We start from the raw sequence: 26,826 nt of genomic DNA, 5'->3' as shown, positions 1-26,826 counted from the left end.
ATTCGGGTGTTTTAGTTTTTTTTTATTTTCGGCGAAAAATCAGGTACCACAAATAATGATCGGACTGGGTTGAGTGATATATTATATTGAAGCCCTTACAGTCGTGATTCGAACAACATTAAATTTCAAAAAAGGTGTCGGGAAAAACCGGTTTGAAATTTTAATTTTTCGTCTTATTTCGAGCGAATAAAGCGAGCGAGCAGTCTCATTCTAATTGCTTTGTATCTTACAATAGCTTATTTTGAAACGTAAAAACTTAGTTTCAATCGGTAACGTTATTTTAGTTTTAGTATTTTAAGGCCTTTTTGAAATCTAAATTTTCAAAAAAACTGCAAAAAAAAACGTTTCGATTTTTTTTTCGTTTTTCTAGTAATTTTTCCACAAAAATTGTTTTTCAATTTGTTAGTTTTAGTATGGCTGTCAAATATTTAGCTCGTTTAGCTTTTTTTATCACACCACGCCGAAAACCAACGACAAAATTTGAAAAAACTTAGCTGTTTTTTTTTAAAGACTGTGGTCGGAGCTTTCTATGCTACTTCCACAGTAACTGGCTATCCTTGTCGCGGTTTGAGTTCTGATTTTTTGTTAAGTTCAATTCTTTTCCATGTTAAATTCAATGTTAAAATGTTAAATTCAATGTTAAATGTTAAATTCAATGTTTTGTTAAGTTCAATGTTAAAATGGCGAAAAATTCCACTATCTAACAGCAAAAGGGTAAATGTGACGAAAAATGAGATCGACTTTTAGTTTCGAAAGTGGCTTTCACTTTTTAGTTTTGTAAATTGTTTATCTAAATCAAAGAGCTTTAACGCCCTAAGCCGTATTACTTTTTTGAAACTTGAAAGTTGAAAATTGTTTAACAAGTTAAACAGTTTTTTTTTAATTTGTTCAAATGGATAGTAAGTTCAAAGCATTCGTTTGTATTTTTTGATTAAATAACCACTCTTGCTTGATGTTGTAGATTTGATTTCTTTTAAGTTCACTTCCTAGTCATTTAGCAAATAGAGGGAAAATAACACTTTTCAGTTAAAATAAAGTGCAAATGGACCAAAAAATGGGTCTTGGTTTTCAGTTTCGAAAGTGGATTTTTGTTAGTGTTTCTTAGTGGAATTAAAAACTTAGTTTTGATCCACTTTTTTCCGATTGGATTAGTTTTATCCAATCAGTTACGAAGTCTTAGTGTCGGTCAAAAGCGTCTTGAATTCAGACAGTTATGGCTATGTAGTATGGTCTGTGCAACTATGACTTTTGTCATCGGTTAAAAATGTTTTTGTTTGTTTATATACTGCGATCCTAATTGTCATGCTTCTTTGAAACCTTTTCTTTTTTAGAGGAAATGCTTGATAGCAAGTTTGAGTGATGGCTTGCAGCAACTGTAGGAAGTGCGGTCCATCTAGTTTGAAGGTTGACTCTCATTTATTTTGCGATTCGCTGTGCTACTTGGAGTACCAAAGACGCCCTGATGCGACAGTGACCCCGTGCATCGCCTGTAAGAAGTGTTTTAGACTGCCTAGCAATGCGACCGAACAGTTTCAGTATCACAAAGTGTTTCTGTGCTCCAAGAAGTGCCTCTGCTTATTTCGACAGTGCTTCAGGAGCTTCTGCAGAGGTTGCGGTGAGTTCTCCCCCTCCTCTCCTAATATAGGGGGACCTGGAGGTGACGATCTGTGTTCTCCTGAGTGTAGAGAGATGGTGTATGGTCCATGCGTTGCTTGTGGGTTCGGACAGAACGAAGGTCTCTCCCTGGTAAGACAAAACGAACATAATCATATTAAGAACTCCAATTTTTTTTGCAAAGAATAGTATTTTAATTCACCAAATATTTTTTAGATAAAGGTCCAGTTCAATGAGAATTACTGATTCATCCTGAATTAAGTACTGAATGAAATAATAGTTTTTGTTTCTGGGATTGAAATAGTTTCCTCAAGTAACGAGCTCGGATTATGGTGGGTTTAATGCCGTCAAATTTTTGAGTTTTGCGCGATATGAATAAAAATGGTTTATTATGTACAATCATGTTGGCATTGGTTATTGCGACAAGTTAACACCTCTGTGCATACACAAAGAGTGATGATGATGATGATGATGATGATGATGATGATGATGATGACGCTTGTTTTATAAAAGTTTAGTCATTTGGCATGGTTTAGTACTCTCTGGCTCTTCCGGACGGCAGATTGAAAAGATGTTGCATGAACCCGGAGTGTATGACAGGCTTCGACCACTGTCTTAATCAGATGTGCTCCTACTGCTGCCAGGAACCGCCAGTGCCTGAGAGGAGGATGAGGATGGAATTCGCAGACAAGAAAGTGCTGCTCTTTTGCAACGCAGAATGCCTCCGATCCTTCGTTCAAAGTCGTACGAAAGAAAATGTACAGTATGCTACGAATGAATTGGAAATGCCTCCTAATAGCTCCCTCAACATGCAAAGCTGTCAGGCTAATGATATGCAATCAAAATCATTTGTGCCTTCTCAGTTTCCACAGATGAGTAATCGAGATCTGATTGTATCATCGATTTACCCTTTCGGGAGTTCAGTCGCATCAGCCACTGTAAGCTCTAACCAAAGACAGACGCCGCTTCAGCCTTTTTCTGCCCAAAACTTCCATAATCCATTGCAGTCGTATGGAAACCCTGTAGCAACTGCGCAAAGAACCATGGACAGACCTGTTATGACCGCGGGGCTTCTAAATGGCAGTCGGGTTCCAATCGCTTTGGAACAGCATGGCCAGCAAAAGGGTGTTGATAATAGCTTATTTCCTTCAATGCCAGCTCTCGAATCACTGAATGCTGCTGCTGATGGTAAATGTGGCCAAACAGATCGAGACAGTGACAGTGATGATGACATTCAAGTGATCACCGTTGACGTGAACTCGAACGAAACTCACAAGAGGGCTGTTCAGGCGTTAGTTTCAATGTTTTTTGGACTACTCCTTACGTTAAAAGTATTCAGCTTTTTGTTCTTTGTAACCTGATGAAATGAAAAGAGAGTTTTTTGCAATATGATATGAAAATTTGCGAGAGCATGTGCATTTAAAATGTAAACTCATTTTTGTGCCGTAAACATCTTTTGTTGCAGATTCTAAGAAGTAGCGACTGCAAGAAGTGTCATCCTCAATTTCATAATTTTATAATTAATAACCTTTTTAAGTTAAGCATATGTATATAATTTGAAAAATGAAAAAATCTGAAAGTATTGGATTGAAAAAAAAATTTGGCTTCATTTTGATTTCTCGTTTTAATTTTCATAGGCTCCTATTCGTTTTTTATGGTGTCAATTGTTTTACCTAGAAGAGCATGCAAATTAGACTATACAGTTATATTGCTAGCTAAATTTAAGCTAGCTAAATTTTAACTGCCAATTTTTAACTAGCGGATTCCGAAAGTTATTCGTGTTTTGAGGTTTCAAACCTTTCCTAATTGAAATCGAATCCGATTTTGGAAAATTGGTTTCTCGTTAGTATTAGTTTTTAAATCAGTTCCAATTATTCTGTATCGCAAAGCAAGTTTTTTTTCCAATAACGGTGTCTTTTTTTGTTCCGACCATTGAAAATGGGGAGGAACTTTGTATTCGGGTGTGTTTTCGTTTTTTCTTATTTTCCACGCAAAATCATGTACCGCAAATAATAATCGGTCTGGGTTGAGTTATATATCATATTAAAGCCCTTACAGTCGTAATTCAAACCACATTAAAAATTTTAAAAAATTTTTCCCCTGTGTCGAGAAAAACCGGTTTAAAATTTTTGATTTTTCGACTTATTTCGAGCGAATAAAGCAAGCAAGCAGTCTTGTTTTAATTGCTTAAAAGCTTACTATAGCTTAATTTAAAACGTAAAAATTTAGTTTTACTTGAGTAATGTTAGTTTACTTTGAATATTTCAGCGCCTTTTTGGAATCTTAGTTTTCAAAAATTCAGAAAACTGCAAAAATTTTTAGAAATGTTTTCTACACAAATTGTTTTTCAATTTGATTATTTTACTATGACAGTAGACTATATCCAATCTCCAGTTTTTATTCAGTTTCTTTTATTGCACCACGCCGAAAAAGTATTGCGAAGCTCCGCTTTGCCTCTGTGTTAACTGAACGTGATTTTTTTTAGCTTGAAGAACTTGAAAAATCCAAGGTGAAGATGAATCTGTTGGTTTAAAAAGAAAAGAATTTCTATAAAGTGAATGTAAATTGCTTTTTGGTTGTTAATTTGTTAATTTAAATGGTAAAAATTTGGGTTGTTGTTCTAGTCGGTGTCACCCTAGTGATAACCACATCAGCTTGAGTGCTTCTACTGTGAAGAATACTTTGACTTCAAGCAGCAGCGAAAAGAATGAAACCACATCAATGGCAACATCCAAACAACTTTCGTCTCCCCTTGTGCAGCCTCAAGTGCCGAATCAGGTGGAGCATGAGAGATGTAAATCGACATCCAAACCTACTCCTAGTTCTCTGCCAGTAAAAGAAAATGAGATGAAGACGAGTTTGTTCGTGGAAGAGGAGAAGTCGCTACCTGCTCGTGGTCCTGTTGCCCCTCTCGTGGACTTAGTAGAGGAAGAGGAAATGGTGTCTCAACATGAAGCCAACGGGGAAACAAACAAGCTGGATGACACCCATAACAAGAAAAGTGGTGCGTCATGACATTTATTTATATTTCTCTAATTTACAAGAGGTGCTCAAAGGATTTTCAATCCCGTAAGCAATTTCTCTCAAATCATAGACGGATGCAATAAAATAGGGTATCCAGGTTTTTTCCACCAGTTTTGGGTTCAATATTCTGTCGCGTATGTTTTAGAGTCGTTGTCGCTGACTAATGTTCCAGTCGTAAGTGAATCAAAAACACATGCTACTGTTGACCGAAACACTCCTAATGACACTACAGATACTCTTCCGCCGAAGTATACCTGTAATTTGAAACCTATGACATGCGATGTTTCGACAGAAGCCGCAGCAACATCTGTTAATGTTCAAAGTGAACAGTGTGCTAGCCCAGCAAAGTCAGCACAAACAAGTGCAGTTGGCGACAGTGTAGAAAAAGAGGCCGAGGTGGTTGCTGCTACTCAAGGTGCGATAGATGAGAGAAGTAGTGATGCGGGTGATCTAATCTGTGAAGCGTGTGGCTGCACGGTCACATTTGAGACACACCCCACCTACTGTGCAAAGCATAACAGTGAAAACAGTAGACTCGTCATCTACTGCTCAAGGCAGTGTCGCTCAACATATGAGGTAAATAGAAAAAGATTTCACATCAAAAATTTTAAGCTGCGCATGTGCAGAATTTCTTGTTTGATAAAGGGCATTATAAAAATGTATGGGATCGGGTTTTTTTGAGACGCTTTGGAAAAATATAACTTTATCAAAATTTAGTTTTTCTCACGAACTGCTCAACCGATTTTCTTTTCAAAAAAAGTGGTACCAATGAGAAATCCGCCCACTCCCCTGTATGTCTGCGCAATTCCTTAGGGTCTCTTTACTTACCCCATTTTTAAAGCCTTCAAAAAATAATGGGGGGGGGGGGGGGGGCTTTTGACCCATATTTTTGGATTTTTATATTTTCTCGAAAACTGCCCTCTCGAATCTGAGATTTTGGGTTCAATGGATAGAACAGGTAATGGAAAGCTCCCCTGCATTTACACAAAATTATGGCCGTCAGAAAAGTCTAGTTTTCGATTTTTGACCGTTTTTTCGAACTTTTGCCTTGTCTCAAAAACTAGCCTACCAAATCTAAGCTTTACTTTTATTGTGTAAAACAGGTTGTGGAAAGTTCCCTTGCATAAGCCGTTACGCCCAATTTTGTTTAAACAAAAAGTTATGATCCTCGGAAAAGTCAACTTTCAGATTTTTTGACCGTTTTTTGAATCTCAGGTTTTGGTTTCAATGGGTAGAACGTGTTGAGGGAAGCCCCACTGCATCCAAAGTTTTGTCCAAATCTTTTTTACACAAAAAGTTGTGACCCTCGGAAAATTCGAAAACAACTCAATCTGATATCAAAGGTTTAATCGATGCAAGAGGTTGTGCGAAGCCTCAGTGCATAAGATCCTACGCCCTAAAGTTTGTTCAAAAACTATTGTCTCTGGGAATGTTCAAAAATCAAAAAAAATCAAATTCCAAAATATTAGAGCAGCAATTAGTTTTTGGGTGAAGTCCAAAGTATAAGTTATTGAAATTACCTATTTCATCCCACATCAGAACACAAATTCAAAAATTAACAAACAGGTATCTCCAGGTTTAGCGGGGCCTCTAGTTGTAGAGCGCGGTATGTGGTGTGAGGCGATAATTTGTAATCGGGTGTGTTTTAGTTTCTTTTTCGCGCACAATCACAAGATATGGCGGTTTGTAGATGTGGCGCTTTTTTGAGCATGCGTCTAATCATCATATTGGGTTCAGTGAAATATCATAAGTTCCTGGTATCAAAATAAGAGAATTCAAAAAATTATGAAAAGATATTGAAATAAGAGCTCAGAAAACTAGTTTTTGAATCCTCATCTAGCGCTTTACTCGCACTAAAAGTTTGAAAAAAATTCTATGTGGAAAAAACTGAGTATAGGCTATTATTACACATGTGCAGCGTAGTAGGATGTTACAAGGCTAATTTTTTCCAACCTCAATTGAAAATGTTAGTGCTCTCTTTGGCGGCACTTAACAGCAGAAAGTTGAATTGGCTATGTAATACCCTGTGCGTTTATATTTCATTCATAAGTTGACACTGCTGATACGTTTTTAATTCATAAAATGAACCGAAGAGTGCTGGTTATTTCATACAACAATACAATTCTAAAAACTCCTCAGAACTTCTCCGACTCATTGTTTTTCTCCCAAATTTTTGAGATGCTTAATCTATACACAATTTAGCTTTTTACTTTCCAATTTATTACACGCGAAGTTTGTGTGGTTGCCTTTAGTTTTTTACATGACAATTTTTGGTATGCAATTTTTTTTGTGCAATTTGAAGCTCTCTGCCACTTTCTTGCTTGCCTTTGGATTCTATAAGCGTCAGTGGCACAATTGTGTAGTGCAGTCAACTGGTAAACTTGAATGTCCGATGACACTTTCAACTACCGTAGAGGGTATTGATTTTTCATTTTTCTCTTTTATGACCCTTTTCCCCCTTGCGAGAAGCAAGGTTATTGCAATAGGGTGTGGGACTTTTTTCCCGTAAACAACTTTGTCCACACTTCTAGAGAAGGAATTCCTCTTGTTGAGGGTCTTCACTTCTAGATGATTTTCACTTCTAGAGGATCTTCTGGTTTCAGATTGTAATTAACTTTTCAAGTTTCAGGTTGCAATTATATTTTCAAAAAAAATGTCTCATTTTTTTCGGGTTCTTGGTTTTCTTTCTAGTTTCAGTCGGTTTGAATTGGTTTATTTTTTAAAGCATGGGTTTAATTTAAATTTGAAAAATTTTTACTGCAACTGAAACTTCAACAAGTTAGTAATTTTACCATGTCTGATTTTGAGTATTTTTTTTTTCATTTTTTTATTTGTTATTTTTTAAATATTCAAGCAGTTTCAGTTTATGTTATATCAATTTAGTCAACTTATTTTGCGGGATTTCGAGGGCAAAATATATCTGTTTGGGATTATGTGTTTCAGTTTGGATGGGTCGTATAAACTTTTAAATTTCATGGTGTTTTTTATGACGACAGTTTTGTTTTCGGCTCAATTTTGTCTCCTTTGTTGGCGCTCGGTAAATAATTTCAATTTTGTCAAATGATTTTCCAAGTAATTTTTCCAATATAACTTTTTAGAATTATTTTTTGATTTCTGGCTTTTTTTCATTCACTATTTTGTAGCGCAATGTGTTTTTGCATCGCAAGTGTTGCGAAGCACTAATTGAAAGTATTAAGAGCTTAAGTCTAGTGCGAGCGAAAAGTTTCATCAAGGAAAATCTTGTCTTCCTGTATTGTTGAGTTTTAAATTCATAATAAGGACTATTGTGTAAAGGACTATGGAGCGCAATGATTAAGAGCGATCATTGAGAAACAGCAACCTCCGTGCTCGGAAAAACTAATTGCAAGCAAACCGATTTGCGTCATGAAGTAGCGTGAAATAGTTCAATATTTCGAAGCTTGAATAGCTTGGTTAGAAAAACTTCAATTTTTGGCAAACTGATTTGCTCAATGAAAAATTTTGAAACTTTTCTTAGTTGCAAAGCGTGAATACCTTGCTCAGGATAACTTAAGTCTTTGCAAACCGAAGCGATCTATATATTGATTTGAAATATATCAAAGTTTCATCGCTTGAATTGTTGTCATAGGAAAATTGAAATATTTCTTAACATGTTTCTGTCTAAGAAACAAATGGTTTTTGAATAAGTTTGATCGCATGAGTGACTTCAATATAAAAAAAATTATTTTTCGCCATCCGGTTTTCTTTACGAAGTAATTTCGAAACACTTCAAATTTCTACATCTTGATCAGCGTGATTCCAAAAAGTGATATTTTCCGGAATTGATTCACTTTTTGAAGGAAATTGAATTACTTCGATTTCTGATTGTCGCTTGAATGGCTTTAATAGAAAAACTTTAATTTTTCGCCAAACGACTTGTTTTTTTTTTTACAAATGTTCATAATTTGAGTAGCTTAGAAAAACGTTATTTTTGGATAACGATTCCGTCTATAACATAACTTGAAATATTTGAATTTTTATTGGCTGGAATAGCTTGCTAAAAAAATCAAATCATATGTGATCAATGCTGATTGAAATTTTTTTTTTGCAAGATTGCCATTCGCCTCCTGACTTCGCTTTTCTCGCAAAATTTTTCCAAAAAAAAACGCTCTTTTTTGAGTTATAAAGTCATATCATTACCTTAAGATTAGCTTAACGCTAATTGTAAGCGTTATCAAAACGAAATATGGACTTTTTTGTCAGGTTAGCATTTTTTTACACAGAATCATTTGGTATCTTGGCTCACAATAAATTCAGATTTTTAAGCTTCTCCGGCATTCTCTGTCTGAGGTAACGAACAGGCCTCGGACAGCAAAGTGCTCGAATCTGACAAGGAGATGTTTTCTATTTCATCCCACATATTTCATCCCACATCAGAACACAAAATTTAAAATTAACAAACAGGTATCTCCAGGTTTAGCGGGGCTTCTAGTTTTAGAGCGCGGTATGTGGTGTGAGGCGATAATTTGTAATCGGGTGTGTTTTAGTTTCTTTTTCGCGCACAATCACAAGATATGGCGGTTTGTAGATGTGGCGCTTTTTTGAGCATGCGTCTAATCATCATATTGGGTTCAGTGAAATATCATAAGTCGTGGTTCGATCAAAATAAGAGAATTCAAAAAATTATGAAAAGATATTGAAATAAGAGCTCAGAAAACTAGTTTTTGAATCCTCATCTAGCGCTTTACTCGCACTAAAAGTTTGAAAAAAAAATTCTATGTGGAAAAAATTGAGTAGAGGCTATTATTACACATGTGCAGCGTAGTAGGATGTTACAAGGATAATTTTTTTCCAACCTCAATTGCAAATGTTAGTGCTCTCTTTGGTGGCACTTAACGGCAGAAAGTTGAATTGGTTATGTAATACCATGTGCGTTTATATTTCATTCATAAGTTGACACTGATGATACGTTTTTAATTCGTAAAATGAACCGAAGAGAGCTAGTTATTTCATACAACAATACAATTCTAAAAACTCCTCAGAACTTCTCCGACTCATTGTTTTTCTCCCAAATTTTTGAGATGCTTAATCTATACACAATTTAGCTTTTTACTTTCCAATTTATTACACGCGAAGTTTGTGTGGTTGCCTTTAGTTTTTTACATGACAATTTTTGGTATGAAATTTTTTTTGTGCAAGTTGAAGCTCTCTTTTGCCACTTTCTTGCTTGCCTTTGGATTCTATAAGCGTCAGTGGCACAATTGTGTAGTGCAGTCAACTGGTAAACTTGAATGTCCGATGACACTTTCAACTACCGTAGAGGGTATTGATTTTTCATTTTTCTCTTTTATGACCCTTTTCCCCCTTGCGATAAGCAAGGTTATTGCAATAGAGTGTGGGACTTTTTTTCCCGTAAACAACTTTGTCCACACTTCTAGAGAAGGAATTCCTCTTGAGGGTCTTCACTTCTAGATGATCTTCACTTCTAGAGGATCTTCTGGTTTTAGATTGTAATTAACTTTTCAAGTTTCAGGTTGCAATTATCTTTTCAAAAAATTGTCTCATTTTTTTCGGGTTTTTGGTTTTCTTCCTAGTTTCAGTCGGTTTGAATTGGTTTATTTTTTAAAGCATGGGTTTAATTTAAATTTCAACAATTTTTACTGAAACTTCAACAAATTAGTAATTTTACCATGTCTGATTTGAGTATTTTTCATTAATTTTTGTTTTTTAAATATTCAAGCAGTTTCAGTTTACGTTATATCAATTTAGTCAACTTATTTTGCGGAATTTCGAGGGCAAAATATATCTGTTTGGGATTGTGTGTTTCAGTTTGGATGGGTCGTATAAACTTTTAAATTTCTTGGTGTTTTTTATGACGACAGTTTTTTGTTTTCGGCTCAATTTTGTCTCCTTTGTTGGCGCTCGGTAAATAATTTCAATTTTGTCAAATGATTTTCCAAGTAATTTTTCCAATATAACTTTTTGGAATTATTTTTTGATTTCTGGCTTTTTTTATTCACTATTTTGTAGCGCAACGTGTTTTTGCATCGAAGCCCTAATTGTTGAAGCATTGAAGCAAAGTGTTGCGAAGCACTAATTGAAAGTATTAAGAGCTTTAGTCTAGTGCGAGCGAAAAGTTTCATCAAGGAAAATCATGTCTTCCTGTATTGTTGAGTTTTAAATTCATAATAAGGACTATTGTGTAAGGGACTATGGAGCGCAATGATTAAGAGCGATCATTGATAAACAGCAACCTCCGTGCTCGGAAAAACTAATTGCAAGCAAACCGATTTGCGTTATGAAATAGCGTGAAACAGTTCAATATTTCGAAGCTTGAATAGCTTGGTTAGAAAAACTTCAACTTTTGGCAAACTGATTTGCTCAATGAAATATTTTGAAACATTTCTAAGTTGCATTGTTGGTGTACCTCCTTGGTGTACCTCCGTTATCATGATTGGTTCTCTCCATTTCATAAGTAGTTTCTTTGTCCCTTTGGGCGGTATGACGTTCTGGAAGACCCACACGTACTGGCCCACTTCATATGGCTTCGCCTGTAATATCTTTTCATCATATTTCTTGCGCTGTCTCATTTGTGCTTGCGCAGTGTTCCTCGTGCAGAGCTCGTTTAGTTCCTGTTGTCTCCTGATCGCTTCTTTCACGTAAGCTTGAGGCGACGTCCTCTTACCTTCGTATTCCGGGTAAAAGAATGTCAGAGGCATTGCTCTCTCCCTGCCCGTCAACATCATGAAAGGACTGATGCCCGTTATTGAGTGTTGCGTACTGTTGTACGCCCCTACGACTTGCGGCAGATATTTATCCCAGTCCGTCATGTATCTTGAGCAGTATACCCTCAGCATGTTCACCAACGTTCTATTCTGTCTCTCTACCAGCCCGTTTGTCTGTGTTTTTGCATCGAAGCACTAATTGTTGAAGCATTGAAGCAAAGTGTTGCGAAGCACTAATTGAAAGTATTAAGAGCTTTAGTCTAGTGCGAGCGAAAAGTTTCATCAAGGAAAATCATGTCTTCCTGTATTGTTGAGTTTTAAATTCATAATAAGGACTATTGTGTAGGGGACTATGGAGCGCAATGATTAAGAGCGATCATTGATAAACAGCAACCTCCGTGCTCGGAAAAACTAATTGCAAGCAAACCGATTTGCGTTACGAAATAGCGTGAAATAGTTCAATATTTCGAAGCTTGAATAGCTTGGTTAGAAAAGCTTCAACTTTTGGCAAACTGATTTGCTCAATGAAATTTTTGGAAAAATTTCTAAGTTGCATAGCTTGAATATCTTGCTCAGGATAACTTAAGTCTTTGCAAACCGAAGCGATCTATATATTGATTTGAAATATATCAAAGTTTCATCGCTTGAATTGTTGTCATAGGAAAATTGCAATATTTCTTAACATGTTTCTGTCTAAGAAACAAATGGTTTTTGAATAAGTTTGATCGCTTGAGTGACTTCAATATAAAAACTTATTTTTCGCCATCCGGTTTTCTTTACGAAGTAATTTCGAAACACTTCAAATTTCTACATCTTGAACAGCGTGATTCCAAAAAGTGATTTTTTTCCGGAATTGATTCACTTTTTGAAGGAAATTGAATTACTTCGATTTCTGATTGTCGCTTGAATGGCTTTAATAGAAGAACTTTAATTTTTCGCCAACTGACTTGTTTTTTACAAATGTTCATAATTTGAGTAGCTTAGGAAAACGTTATTTTTGTAACACGATTCCGTATATAACATAACTTGAAATATTTGAATTTTTATTGGCTGGAATAGCTTGCTAAAAAAAATCAAATCATATGTGGTCAGTGCTGATTGAAATTACTTTTTTGCAAGACTGCCATTCGCCTCCTGACTTCGCTTTTCTCGCAAAATTTTTCCAAAAAAACGCTCTTTTTTGAGTTATAAAGTCATATCATTACCTTAAGATTAGCTTAACGCTAATTGTAAGCGTTATCAAAACGAAATATGGACTTTTTTGTCAGGTTAACAATTTTTTACACAGAATCATTTGGTATCTTGGCTCACAATAAATTCAGATTTTTAAGCTTCTCCGGCATTCTCTGTCTGAGGTAACGAACCGGCCTGGGACAGCAAAGTGTTCGAATCTGACAAGGAGATGTTTTCTTTTCAAACGGGAAAGATTCCGTATCAAAAACGTGACGGCTTTTTCTTTATCTTCTCATGATTTGTCCGCTTAGTTGCCGCATCTTACAATTTTTTGATGTATTTCTTTCTGCAATTTGTTATTTTACTAGCCTTGACTTCGTATATTTTCCTTTTTTGTTTTTGATTTCGACCTCAATGATTTCGGCCTATTTTTAATCGGCTTTCTAACCAAAATTTGGGTCTTTCAAGGGAACCATAATTTGTATGCTTTCCTCCGGGCTGCCCAAAACATTAAAAATCCAAATGAGAATTTATAGTTCAAAGTTCTTCATGACATATTTTTGGTAATTGTTTTTGAGTTTTCTTTAAATGTCATCGAATGTGTTTTTGAACGTGTTTCGCTCAAGTAAAACATCATTCCAGGCATTGTTTTGAAGTTTTTTTAGTTGTGGTTTCTTCGAAAGAAAAAACTTGTTTTCTTTTGACTTAGTGGCTCTCCTTTCCTTTTCTGTGCTAGCTTGCAATGCCATTTTTATGGTATCGAAGTGATGCGAAGCTCCGCTTTGCCTCCGTGTTTCACTGTTTCCTCGCTTGATTAGCTTGCTTAAGAAGTTTTTAGCGAATCGATTCAGTCTATGAAATAGATCAAAGTTTCATCGCTCGAAAAGATTGCATATAAAACTTTGACTTATTGCAAACAGCTTTGGCCAATGGAATACCTGTTCCTCAACTGCCATCACGGCGCTAGTTCCAAAAAATATATACGACAAATTTTTTCAATTTTGTTTTGTTATTGATCGTTCAATGAAAACTCGTGAATCGAAGCCCTTTATAGTGTTCTAAGCGTTCTTCTAGTTCCTTTTCAGACTATACACAAAAAAAACGGCGGAAATTTGAAAAAGACTATACAAATTTGAAAATGTGCTTTGTGATTTATAGCAGCAGTGGGTGGAAAAGAAGCGCTGCAACAACTGCACTCAGCTGAAGCCAGTGGGTCAGGAGGTGCGAGTGGCAGGCAAGACAAGTATCACCGTCTGCTCCTCACTCTGCTACGAACTGTACAAACAGAGATACTTGTCCAACTGCGGTGTCACTCTGGCTAACTGTGCATTCTGTGGTAAATGTTTCCTCGACAAAGGCAAAGGCCAGTCTTCTGCCGCTGCGACTGTCAACAACGACGACGCACCTTGCACCTCTTCAAGAGACAGACAGCAGTTTTGTGCAGAAAAGTGCAAGAGTCAGTTCAAAAAGAGACTAAGAGACCAAAACAGATGTGGCGCGTGCATGAAGAGGTCATCAACTCCACATCAAAATTCTAAGAAATCCTACAGCTACGGTGGAGGAGAAGGCGTGGACATATTCTGGAAGGGGGAGCCGAAGCATTTCTGCGACAGAAAGTGTCTCCTCATATTCTACCAGCATGCCAACTCGATCAACATGTTCCCAGTTGAGAATCCAACCAACCGGAAACGAACTGCTGAGAACAACTACAGCAGCACAGAGGCGCAAGAGATAGCCTCCAAGTCGAAGAAGGTCTACAGAGACAGAGGGCAAATACTTGCACCATTTAAAACTGTGGTACGTCCTCGAAGACTGGCGACCCGAAATGTTGGCTTGATGTGTCAAGTACCCACTTGTGAAAAGAGTGTGCAGAAAGAACCATCAGTGTCTCACAAATCAACTGCAACAGAAGTACAAAACGATTTAGGAAGAGAAACAGATAAAATTTTTGTTCCAGTGCCTATGATTGTGTTCGTGCCTATTCCTAGTAACTACCTTTGTACGAATCGAAGTATACCTGATAATGGAAAAGGCAACGGAAATTCTCCTGCAGAAATATCTGGGTCTCAAAATCAGTGCAGTCGGATTACTAATAGTGGCAGTAGTGGAGCAACAGCTGATCAAAGGCCTCGTTCACCCAGGTGCAGTGAGCCAAAAAAGAAAGCAAATGGCAATCGGCAACTGTGTCTGGCTGACCAGATTAACTCAATAGCTCAAGCAGTAGTAGAGAAAACCAGAAAAGAGTTGAAATTGACAGAAGAAAGAATGGTAAGCGAACTTCAGGATGAAAAATTGGCCGCTGCGATTGCGTGTGCTTTTCAAACCGTGGACGGGACTAAAAGTGTTGATGCAACAGGAGCGAAAACCAGAGAACTTCAGAGATTTCAAACCAAACAAATTCAGTCAGAATCACACCTCACGCTCGCTAAAATCAAAGCAAAGGCAGCCCTGGAAGCCAACAGTCGAACCAAATCACCCAAAAAGAAGTCACTCAAAGATGTCTTGAGTGCTAAAAAGCTGAAGAAATTAAAAACGATCCAAGATACACCTTCGAAAAGTGATGCTCGAAAGTGCGCTGAAAAGTTTAAAATAAAAAAAGAGAAATCTAAAGCAGAAGATAAGAAAATCAGATCGTCATCTAAGGAGAATTCGACTGCTTCAAGTTTCACGGATGAGTTCGTCAATCCCATCACAGCAGAAAATTTGACCTTCAATTTTTTCGAGGATTTCGGAGATTTAGCTCAAAGCGCAGTTTTGCCTCCGAAACTGAGAGTGAAACTTGAATGCCTGAGGCAACTGTTCAGCTGTGGCAGTGACATTGAGAAGGCGATGAGAAGTTTCGGGATTGGAGATGGGAAAGAAAAGGAGGAAAATGTCGAAGAAATAAGGAGGGGTGGGAATGGATGCCTGAATAGTGGTGCTAGTGGCAGCAGTGGTGTCAGTTTGACAGCAGACTCTCATGACGACTCCAGCCACTGTAATTCGAACTCTTCTGATGATGAATCAAGTTCACTCGCCTCAATCAGAAGCATGCAGAAAGAGAAGAGGAGAGACACAAGCGAGGAAGCAGTGATTCCCCATACAACTCACAAAAGTAGAAGGTCAATTAGAGTTGCATTCAATTCAGACGATCTTTCGGATATTCTTTAATGGGCGATAACATGTTTTTCGACCGTTTTTGATTTTTTCGTGGAGTTGTAAAAGCAACAATTCTCCGCATGACAATTTACATAAATTGAATTATTAGTTCGATATATATTGGTTTTATATGAATTAGCAATGAGCATAATTTGAGTGTCATGGATTTGATATGGACGAATGTTTCACATAGTTGCTAAGTTACTAAAACTGATTAAACAGTAGACCCGTAGCTTTGCTTTATAGTAAGAAGTGCGATGGTCGCGATTAAACGTCATTAATTAAGTGAGGATGAACATGGTTCAGACCTCCATTGAAGTCTTGCCGTTTTTTGTTCATAGTCTTAATTTTGTTCATAAATTTTTCGAATTAGTGAATTTAATTTCAAGTTTTAGAAAACGAACATGTAATCGTTTCTAGTTTAGACGGTGCATTTGAGCGCTTTCTTGTTTTTAACGTTGTTTTGAATGTAAATTAGTAGGTTACACGTGTTTACACAAGCAAAGCTTGTGTTATAGTATGAACTCTTTTTTCCAACATAAGTCGCTAATATTGTTGCTACACAAATATTGTTGCGACAAAATGTGCCCAGCTATTAAGGAGGGTCGGATGTTTTAAATGATTTTTTTTTCGTATGCTAGTTAAAATGCGCCTGCTCTATAAATTGAGGCATGTTAGTGGTAAATTTTTTTTTTTTCATATTGACTGGTACTGCACATGCGCCATAATTGGTTTGCGTCAATTAACAATTATTTAGACTCATAATTGGCGTGCGTCATATAAGAAATTTGGTAGACTCAAAGTTTTGCACATTCAGTTTTCCCAGTAGCTATATCGGTCATATTTTTCCGTGTGTATGCGAAGTGCAACTTCGCCTTTGTGTAGTTAATTCAGTTTTGCATTTTTTTTCAATTTTGTATTTGCTGTGTTCTGGTTTTCAATTTCTTTCCCTGACTTTTCCTGATTCCATATGAAAAATTAAAGTCATCTTAGATGGTTGTCATTTTTCAAATTGGCATATAACGTTCGGCCTCAATTTGCAGTTGCAAAATAAATAAAGAAAAAAAGGGGTGGTATGGTTCCTAGTCATAAAACGAATCGTTTAAGTGTCGGCTGAAGATAAGGGCTATGACTGTCGGCGGCAAGGGTGGTTTAGGATGAGGCTCTCATTGTCGCGAATCTTCGTTTACTTAGTCATTGCATTAGTCCGGTCTAACATGCGCTAGTATAATGGCTGGTATTGATACAAGTTTTTCTCTTGTTTTGACGGTGTAATTGCGTGTCTAGTCATATCGGTTGATTTGTTTCCTGTGGTCCATCCAATTGGCCAGAGTCCTCGTGGCGTCATATCCTGAAAAATCCAAACAGTTTCTCCTATTTTGATAGGCGTCGTCTTTTTTTCTATCGTTGTCGCGGCAGTAGTGTTGGGATAAACTCCATGATCAGGCGTTTTCAAATATGAGTTGCGAGTTGTTGGGCGGTTTTCCATTGTCGTCTGAGTGTTGAGGGTTATTGGATTTGTAGAAGTGGTATGAGCTCTCCCGAGAAGTGATGGGCCGTGCGTTCATGAAGTGTCCAACTTCCTAAAGAACGGGGTTGAATGTGTCGTTTGAATCTTGCTTCCAATGATGGCATAGAAAAAGCCTTTCACTGATTTTGAGTCGTTCCCATACAACTCCAAAATGAAGAGCATAAGCAAGGTTGAAGCTTGAAGTAGAACTGATGGTTGGTGTAGAACTCATGTTGTAATATCGGCGGCGAAGTATCTGAGTTCTCTTTCGGCTGCGGTGAAATTTGTACCGTTGTCAGAAACAATTTTTGCTGGTTTTTCTTTACTTGCGAAGAATCGTCCTAAGGTAGTGAGGAATGTATGGCTCGTGTTATTAGGCATTATAACGCCGTAGCGTTTTTTGTAGCTCCTGCGGTTTTCGAACCGAGCGGTCGAAAGAGATATAATCATGATTGAAACGGAAAGGGTTTATCTTCCGGAAATCGAAAGGCAGGTAGTGTTACAAGTTCCGGCTGTTGTCCAAATGTTTTATGTCTTTGGCAGTCTTAACAGTTTTTTATGACACTGTCAATCTGTGCGCCAACCCAGAGAATCCAAAATTCGTTTGGCGAGGCGAATGCGGGTTGTCGTGGGTTTGTCGTATGAAGAGGTGAACTGCTGAGTGGTTTCCGTCGAGCATAAATAGGCGTTTTATGCAATAGTCGAATTTAGATTTCTCGAGGCGTCCACGTGCTCGCAAAAATCCGTCTTCGTCTGGAAATGGTGACAGATGTCGAAGTCTGCTAGTGGTCTTGGTTGGTTTATTTCGTGTCAATGCGTTGACCTCTTGGTTGAAGCTGTCTCGTTGCGTCTGCTTGAAGATAAAATTCTTTGCGGAATTTATGTTGTTGCTTATCAGTTCAGTATTTGGTTTTTCGTTGCGGGAGTGTAGTTCTTTATCTTTGAAGATCCTAACGGCACGCATCACGTATGCGGTTGTTTGGACAACTCTCGTCCAATATGAGAATCTACCGTAGTCAATGAAACTTTGCACTATCGTTTCTGAAAAGCTAGCACTGGTGTTGTTTATGTTTCATCTCTTTGCCCGATTCAATCGTTGAGTTGCAGTATCGAAGTATCCGTGTTCGCGTGGTTTAAATGTAGCTATGGACATATGTTTTCTTGTTCACATTTAAATTGTGGTCCGGTGAATCATCTTGGTTGTTACTGATTTCCGATAGATATACTAATGGGTTCCGTCCTCTGCTGGGTATAGGGGTTTTAGGCAATGTTTCTTTTGACTCGTTTGGGTGCTTTCCAAAATTTTTGCAACTGTGAGCCACAAATTTTGTTGTCGTTCAGCAGATTCCTGTATCCACTGAAGCGCTGTTGTGCTGTCGGTCACATATGTGTAGAGCTGATGTCAATTCTTTGTTCTTTCCCAATGAATTTTGCGAGGTGAGCAGTATAAACTGCGGCTTTTTGTTCCAATTTAATTGTGCTGTTTTAGGGGAGCCACTCGAGCTTTTCCTTGAACAAATGAGATGCTGATTTTCCGAGTGGTACTGTTGCTGTACCCAAATTAATTGACTGCTGCTAAGGCGCTGTAGGAGGCATCTAAAAAACATAAAGAGCGATGTTGCGGTAGCTGTATTCAAAGTAGTTTCGAGGTATTTTCAGTCTGTAGGCCGTTTCTGTCGTCGAGAAGCTCGATAAGTTCAGGAATCAATTCTCATGTAATTTGGTCGTCAAACTTCACTCTTTCTCTCCAAATTGCTTGCTGTAATATTCGAAGCTTCTATTCCTATTGGGTCAAAGATAGACGAGGCTGTGGGAAGTAGGTTCTGTTGTGTCGGTTTCTTTCGGACGAGGTCGTGTAGTTTCTCAGTGTTAAAGCTGAGTGTATCGTTACTTTCCATCGTATTCCTAGAATTCGCTGGAATAGTTCGGGGTCCTTGATTTGGTCTAGGGTGATGGATCTGTGTTCTTTTGGTATTGTTTGCAATTTTTCTATGATCTGTGGTTATCTTTTTCGTCAGGTTGAAGCTTCCTTGTTGTAGTACGTGTCGAAGCTCTTCTATGATTTTCACTGCGGTTCCGATGTTCTCGCTGGCTTCGAAGAAGTCGTCCAAGTAGAAGTTCTCGTAAACAAGTTTTCCGCTATGGCAATAGTTTTAAGCATTGTCTTCTGCACAGGTTCTCAATACGTAAAATTGTGCAAAGTAGGAGAACAATTGGCTTCAAAGACGAATCGAGTGTACTCGAAAATTCGGGTTCTTCAGCTCCGCAGAGATAACGAAGAATTTTTCTGTCTCCGGGGTTAACAGAAACCTGCATGTACATCCCTTCAATGTCAGCAGTGATGAAGTGCTTTCCTTCGCGAAAACGGTTAATTACTCCTATTAGGTTGGGGAGCAAGTCAGGTCCAGTGAAAAGCATACAATTTAGGCAAACTCCTTCAAGTTTATTTTTGGCATTGGAAACACGGCGAAGTTTTTCTGGCTTGTTTGGGTTGATTACGCCAGGATCTGTTAGAATCCATCTTGTCGAATCCGTCTCGCATTAATTTCCCTATGTAGTGCCTGCTGAGATCCTTGTCAATTGTATCCTGGTGGAAGGCGAAGTTTTCCGAATTCTTGTTAAATTTTATTTTCATCCGGTGGTATTGGGCAATTGCTGCTTTATAGTGGTCGTGTTTGCTACTGATGTTGCTCAACCTTTCGGGCTCCGCTGCTTTCAAGTGCTCTTTGATTAGAACATTATTTAGTTCAATTGCAAGTGTTTTTTCCAAATAAATGAACTGTAATATCCTTTGTCTTAGCGTCTCTCTTTTGCGAGTTGAAGAAACCTATGAGAAGTTGTTCCTGATGGTTAGTTTCCTCCAGTTGAAGATATGCTGCTGTAGGTTGCGATATGTAGCTGTTTGTGCTTCCTGTATCAAGAAAGGCATATCCATTAAGGTAAATGTTGCGGTGCCTTTATGCGAGTGGTGAAAGTAGCAATAGTGAGCTGTTGATCCTGAATATCTTCTTTTTGCTGGTGAGATGGTTGATTTGATTCGGTCGCTTATTTGGATTTAACTTTGGTGGTCGTCGTGTGCAGTTGTATGATAATGCTGATTGCATTTGCTGCATGTGTGCTTTGATGGGCAATCTTTCACTTGATGTTGCCAAAGCAATTGTAACAGTTTCTTTTCCGAAACGGGTCTCTTCCTAAGGTGAATTCTGATACTTGCTTCAGTATACTGGGCGGTGAATCTATCCGTCGAATGGACATGGGGACCAGGTGTTCGCATTCGAGTTTTGACAAGTCTTCTGGGAAGGCTGGTTGGTTGATGGTCGAGATCCGTTGGCGTGTCGAGGTCTTGGCGCTATTTGTTGTCGATCACTCGAATCCATGTTCATTTGCACTTGTCGTTGCAGCTGTCGTAGATGTCGTATCCGGTCGTTAGTTAGACCTACTTTGTCAGTTCCTGTCCTCGGTAGCTAGACCTAAACTTAAAGGGAACGAAGATAAAAGAACAATGTTGCGGTAAATACATTTTCAACTAAGTCTAACGAAATCAAATAAGTAATTGGAAGTTACAAATGCTTGATAGTAGATCGTTCCGAAACTTAAACAGGCGAAAAATAATTTTAACCAAACGTAAAGTTTACGTCCCTTTACCAAAGTTAAGCTATAGTCGTCACAATTGTGTTTGTTTTTCAACCGAGTTTTGGTTTTTTTATCCTAAGCAACTGCTTCTTGAGTGTTCTAAGCAAATGAGTGTTCCTTGATTGGCACTAAAAACAAAATTGTGCTTCCAGCTTGATCAAAGGTTAGAGCTAAGGAGTGGTTTCTGGCCGTTTAGTTGTGCCATATAGAAAACTAATGTGTAATCTTTTCTAATTTAGACGGTGTATTTGATGTATTTCAGTTTTGCTTTTGTTCCAATTTTGTATTTGCTGTGTTCTGGTTTCAATTTCTGTCCCGGAGGTTTCCTGATGCCATATGAAAAGTTCAAGTCATCTAAGATGGTTGTCAATTGTCAAATCTCGGCATATAACACAAGCTATAAGTTTTTTAAGCATTTTTTTTTCATTAGTTCAATTCAAATATTTAGCTGAAAGCAAAGGTAAATTACACTTTCACTTAAGAAAAAGAAATTGTGCAATAAAATTTGAACAACTTCGCTTTTCGAGAAGGAAATTTTATAGATTTACCAGGGGAAAACGCTTTTCTATTTCATTCAGTTTTGTCGACTTGGGCCAATTGTAGCGACAAAGTGTCAATCATAAAAGGTTCTTGAAGTTCGAAGTGATTTAACGTGATGTTTTTTTCTTCAAAATTCGAAAATTGAATAAGAAAACTTCAGAAATTTTTTCTTCTTCCTGAAATCATCGACAGGTTTCCAACCGTCTCTTGGCTATTTATTAAGATTCAAGGTAGTGTTTCAGTTTTTAAGTCAAACCATTTACTTTTTTTGAGGAAGGAAAATTCCACTATTGAACAGCTAAAGTGTAAAGATCACGAAAAACGTGATCAACTTCTATTTTTGCAAATGGATTTAAATTATCAGATTTCGCAGCGAAATGAAAAAATTGCCTATTGGGCAGTTTGCGCAAGTTGGGTTATTTGTAGCAAAAAAGTGTCAATCATAAATTCTTCTAGAAATTCGAAGAGCTTTATGGTCATCTGTTTTTTTCTTAGAAGGTTGGTAGTTGAGATTTGAGACCAGAAAGTTACGATTTGAAACAAGTCAGTAAACTAGTCAACTTTCTGTTGGCTATGTTTAGAACTTCTTGTGGAATATAAAAAGATATTTTGATCCAGTTTTCTTCAAATTGGTTAGTTTTGTTTCAGAAACAAATGCTTGTTCCATACTACAGAGTAGCTTTTTCCACTGGCGATTTAATAACTTGTATTTTATCAGCTTCATTACAGCGCATTCATTGATAACTGGTAGTTACTGTTAGAGTGTGTTAAGTGCCTAAGTTATCAAGGTATTTTGGTGTAGTTTCGAAGGCAGTTGACTCGTATTTTTGATGCCCGTTCTAGATAGTTTTTTTTAAGTTCAGTTTCTTACCGACTTGTTTTTGCATTTTCTTGCAGTTTAAAACTCATTTTTGCTGTATTTTTATTTGGGTTTGAGAAGTGGAGTTACGTCATTGGTAAGAAAAAAGTGTCGAGTTTTAAGGACAAATTTATTTTTCTTGAATATGCTTTTTTTGGTTTTCTTGAGTTTAATACCTCTCTTCCGCCTCTCCATGCGCCGTGTTAGGTTATTGGCGAAGCTCAATTGCAAAGCAAAGCTGTATGTCTATTGCTGTTTGCTCTAGCCAAGTGGAAACGAGCAGAATGAATGAAACAAGTGGTCAGCACAAGAAGAAAAGAAGAGACTGTGCAAGCAAAGACAGGGTGGAACGCACTAATGGTAATTAAATGCGTTATTGCCTCCACGTGAGATATTTGACACCTGAAACAGAAAACTTGTTTCAAACTCAAATTTTCAACAAAGTTTTTCTGATTTAATCACTGTTTATTGTCATTGAACTGCACTATGATATGATGAGCATGACAGAAAGAAGGAAAACGTCTCTATGTTTTAGATTTGCTGTGTTCTGGTGGGCAGCATCAGCAGTCCTGTTCGTCTCTTTTTTCGGATAAATTTATTGGTAGAGTGGGCGACTGTGTTGCGTATGTTGTGGGACTCCTCTACAGTTTGCATTATGGGCATCAGAAAGACTGGCACGTGTATTCAAAGCATCAGCCCCTTCATCATTGGCCCCACTCCACTTTAGACAAGGTGTTGAAGAAGTTGCTGTTGCTGCACTCTGAGAGTGAGAATGGAAACGGGAGACTGCCTCTGCAGCTACCTCTGGAAATTGTGCGACTGAAAGTGATGGCCATCGTGTTCATTCAAGTCCACTTTTCTCGCCACTCTCTTTCAAACTCCAATTGTCCTCTTTTCTTCAGTGAACTCATGCCACTTCTTACGCAGACACTCAACTCCGCTTTCAAACAAGTGCCTTCACTTGAGTGGAAAAAGGCGGAAGAGAAGAGCGCCAATCTAGAAGGACGTGGACACCTCGACAGACTCATGTGGATGAGCGGTCTCCTTGGTAAGTTGCGAGCTGTTAAAGCCTTCCAGAATGGCTCACTGGCTGTTTAGCTGACTCTTTTCTGAAAAAAATGAGCTACGGAGACTCAAGAGTCACGATTTAAGAATCCGTCTTTAACAATCTATCATGAAAGATTTGATAGTAGAATAAATGTTTAAATGATTCAAACGCATATGAAAACAAGGATAGCCGGTTGCTGTGCAAGTAGCGCAGAAAGTTCCGACCACAAAAAGCATATTTTATAGAAATTGTATTGTTTTTGGTGCGCTCAGCTATGAGCGGACCTGAATGAAAGTCTGGAAAATAAGTACATTCAGTAATAAGAGTAGAATACGCATATTTTACTAAGTTTTTTTTTGAAAAAGTTAGTCGAAAATTTTTTTTCTGGACTCTTGTTTTCAAGTAGGCACCAAAAGATGCTTCAAATAACGATATTTCTAGAGTAAAGATAGATTTTTACGTCTTATTTGCGTATTATTAGCCTGTTCACTGCTTTATTTGCTCGAAATTAGACCAAAAATCGAAAATTTTGAATCTGTTTTTCTCTACACTGCCGGAGGCTTAAGGAATTTTTTAATAGGGTTCGAATCAAGACTACAAGTCGTAAATGTGATATATCACTCGACTCTTTCTGACAATTGTTTGTGGTACCTGATTTTGCGTGGAAAACAAAAAGTAGAAAGAACTAAAACACAGCCGAGAATCCAAAGCTCCTCCCCACTTTCAATTGTCGGAACAATTATCTTGATCTTAATGAAACTTGTATTACATATATTGCTCGATAAAAAGTGTTGTCTTTAGGGTATGCGGACTCGCATTGTCTGCAATTTACAGTGCATTATCACATCGTGAGAGAGTTTGGAATCTACGACCTCGGAGAACACAAACTACTCACCAGGAGCCACTTTCTCATGCAAGAGTCAGATGTAGATCAGACGAGACAGCTCAAGTTCAGAAACTCGGGAACTATCAAGTACGACGACGAGGACACCCGCCTCATCAAAGCGGCCGGAAACTCCAAAATGTGTGGTCTGGTGGCATGTGAGAAGTACATGGACAAAATGCCAGAAGTGAAACGTCCTTGTATCTCCATGTTCTACAGGGAACCCCACAGAACAGTGTCTTCATACAGTAAGGATCTTATCTCAGACGACAAGATATGCGCCCAAACTCTAGAATACTATTTACGACTTACAGAGATACTGCAAAGCAGTGCCAAGTTCTTTGACAGACTCTAAAACTGATGCAGATCTCATCTTCTCACCATCCCGTCCAGCCTAAATTGTTGCTTGAATTTTGATCCAGTTAGAAACTGGAGTCGTGCTCATAAACAAATAAAACTACACAATACTAAATTTTGCTAACTTTTGTTATCGGTTTTATTTTTAGTTGATATTCTCGATATTTACTCGTCTTTCATATATCTGTTTCCATTGTTTTTTATTTTTTTTTCGATGATTACTAATGTATTTCATTAATTTTGGGGTAAAAAGAAAAGGTGGCAGATATTGCTTTTTGTTGCTTTATATTTATTACGCACTGTTTGTTTGAGTAGCGCGTTTAGAACAATTCCCACCCATTCAATGGTCATGATTTTGGACAGTTACTTTTTAACGTAATCTTGCCAAGTACTTCACTTCAGAGGAAGTCAGAAGCTGAATGCTAGTTTTGCAGCAGCAAGTAGTCTGTCTTCGATCCTGAAATATTGCGTGAATCATGGTAATCAATTTGCGTCCACCACTCGATACTGAATATATAGCATAACCTGAATATAATAAGTTTTGGATTGGGATTTTGGGGCAAGGCAAGCTGATGAGCTGACGAGAAAGCCCAATCTCTTTGTCGGAAATTAAATTGCTCTTTTTAATGTAATGTTAGATTTAATTTGCTCATATTCAGTTACACAAATTTATGTAAACCGCTTTGATCTTATAATGTTGAATTCGAATTTCTAATTTATGTTTGATATACTGAAAACGTAGTAGAATTTTTCTACAGTTATTCTCTTTTTTTCAAACCAACAATTTGAGAGAGGTTATAAAGGTTTCGTCATCATATCATATGCTATATTCTGTTTTTGGTATCATCTTCATTAGAAAAAATTAGCACTAAATGCCTGAGAAAAAGTGTTTTTTTTTGTTCTGAAGAAAAGCATGTCAAAGAATATAATGTGTTAGGATTTTTTTCGGGAAATAAGATTTTTTAAATATAAATTAGTTTTAAATGGATGATTTTCATTTTTTCCAAAGAGTACCTTATAAGCACCATTGAAAAACTTTACTGCAGCAAGAGGATATATCGATTCGCCTTCATTGTACAGTTTTTGCAAAGTTTTCCGCTTATTACGTAGTTGCTCCGACTTTCGAGGAAAGTGACGGAATATTTGTGCTGAAGGTGGTTTTTTTTCTCCAGGCAAATAACGACTTATTAGCTAACCAATTTTGACGCAAATTTTTTATATCAGCCAAAAAGTATTGTTGCTTTGAGCTCAAGTTTAAAAAGATATTTCACCTGTTAAAGTTGCCAATTTTATTTATTATAAAGATTTGCCAATTATGGATAATTAAAAGGAGATATGTTTCGTGCTATTAACGCTTAAGCGGAGATTTAATACGTCTTAGAAATCGTTTGAAATTGAATTAAGACATCCTTTTTAGTCTGTTTAATGCAATGCTTTGCTATATCCGAAATATAGCACTTTGAACTTGAAATAGCGTGTGAGGGGTGGTTATCGAAAAAAACTTGGTTTTTTTTTGAAAATTTTATATATTTTTTGAAGCGAACACTACTTCATATAGCTTTAAAAGCAGTCGGAACATTTAAGGCTTCACCATCAAGAGCAGTCTTATTTTTTAATTGCTTCGTTTGTTTATTCCTAAAGCGGTTTGTTGAACTGGCACCATTTTGACCTCGTTTTTCAAATACGCTTGAAAAGTTGAGGGAAAATTGAGCTCAGCAGTCGAAAAATTCAGGGCAAACCATGGACTTTGTCTTCAAGTTTCAAACACCGATTTTTATTTGTACAGTTTTGAGTGGAATAAAACAATCTACTGACCCATTGCTTAAAAGTGATGAACGTAGTGTAGTGAATACTCTTATATAGGTCTTGATGATTTTTTGTGTTTTTTTTTCAGGAAAAAGTCTAGAAATTTGTTCACGCTCAATTTTGATTTCGCGTTGCGACTTGATTTGTCTTTAGTTTCAGCTCATCTCCTTTGTTAAAAGGAAAGCAAACTCACTATCGTACAGCAAATGTGTAAAGGTCATGAAAAACGTGATAGTCTTGTAGTTTCGAAAGAGGATTTAAATGTTCAGATTTCTCAACGGAATTAAAAACTTACCTAATCCAGTGTTCTCAAATTGGGTCATTTTATCAGAAGAAAGTCAATTCTGAGTTTTTCTTGCAATTCAAAGGGCTTTGAGGGCATGTATTTTGTACTTTGAAATTTGAAAGTTTTTTTTAACCAAGAAAGTTTCTTTTCTGATCTCATGCGTTCATTGACTCTTTTTCCAACTGTATGATTGCGATGTTCAAACTCTTAATCGAATGGTGGGAGAATAAGCTGTCCTTTGACTTTAAGTGAAATAGAAATTGGTTAAGTAC

At 37.3% G+C, this 26,826-nt stretch overlaps 2 protein-coding genes across 2 annotated transcripts in view; both read left to right on the top strand.

Annotated features, from left to right (window-relative positions):
• Nucleotides 1-26,826, top strand: part of LOC134842817 (coiled-coil domain-containing protein 25-like) — a 347,041-nt gene that overhangs the window by 306,374 nt on the left and 13,841 nt on the right. The gene's annotated exons all lie outside the window — the stretch shown is intronic.
• LOC134842734 (uncharacterized) lies at nt 1,335-25,223 on the top strand. Its single transcript, XM_063859208.1, has 8 exons — nt 1,335-1,746; nt 2,151-2,905; nt 4,239-4,618; nt 4,784-5,214; nt 13,653-15,595; nt 22,440-22,534; nt 22,710-23,222; nt 24,024-25,223. Exons 1-8 carry the CDS (start codon nt 1,360-1,362, stop codon nt 24,458-24,460), a joined length of 4,941 nt encoding a protein of 1,646 aa, XP_063715278.1. The 5' UTR covers nt 1,335-1,359; the 3' UTR covers nt 24,461-25,223.

Source organism: Symsagittifera roscoffensis, chromosome 1 (assembly GCF_963678635.1).
Source record: "Symsagittifera roscoffensis chromosome 1, txSymRosc1.1, whole genome shotgun sequence".
In the NCBI taxonomy this organism is placed as follows: Eukaryota; Metazoa; Xenacoelomorpha; order Acoela; family Convolutidae; genus Symsagittifera; species Symsagittifera roscoffensis.
This window is presented reverse-complemented; position numbering and strand designations above follow the sequence as displayed.

Coding starts and splice junctions, on each gene's coding strand:
- LOC134842734 (XM_063859208.1), top strand. CDS start 1,360: ATGGCTTGCAGCAACTGTAGGAAGTGCGGTCCATCTAGTTTGAAGGTT. Junction 4,619..4,783: donor CACCCATAACAAGAAAAGTG/GTGCGTCATGAC, acceptor CGTATGTTTTAG/AGTCGTTGTCGCTGACTAAT. Junction 23,223..24,023: donor GTGGATGAGCGGTCTCCTTG/GTAAGTTGCGAG, acceptor TGTTGTCTTTAG/GGTATGCGGACTCGCATTGT.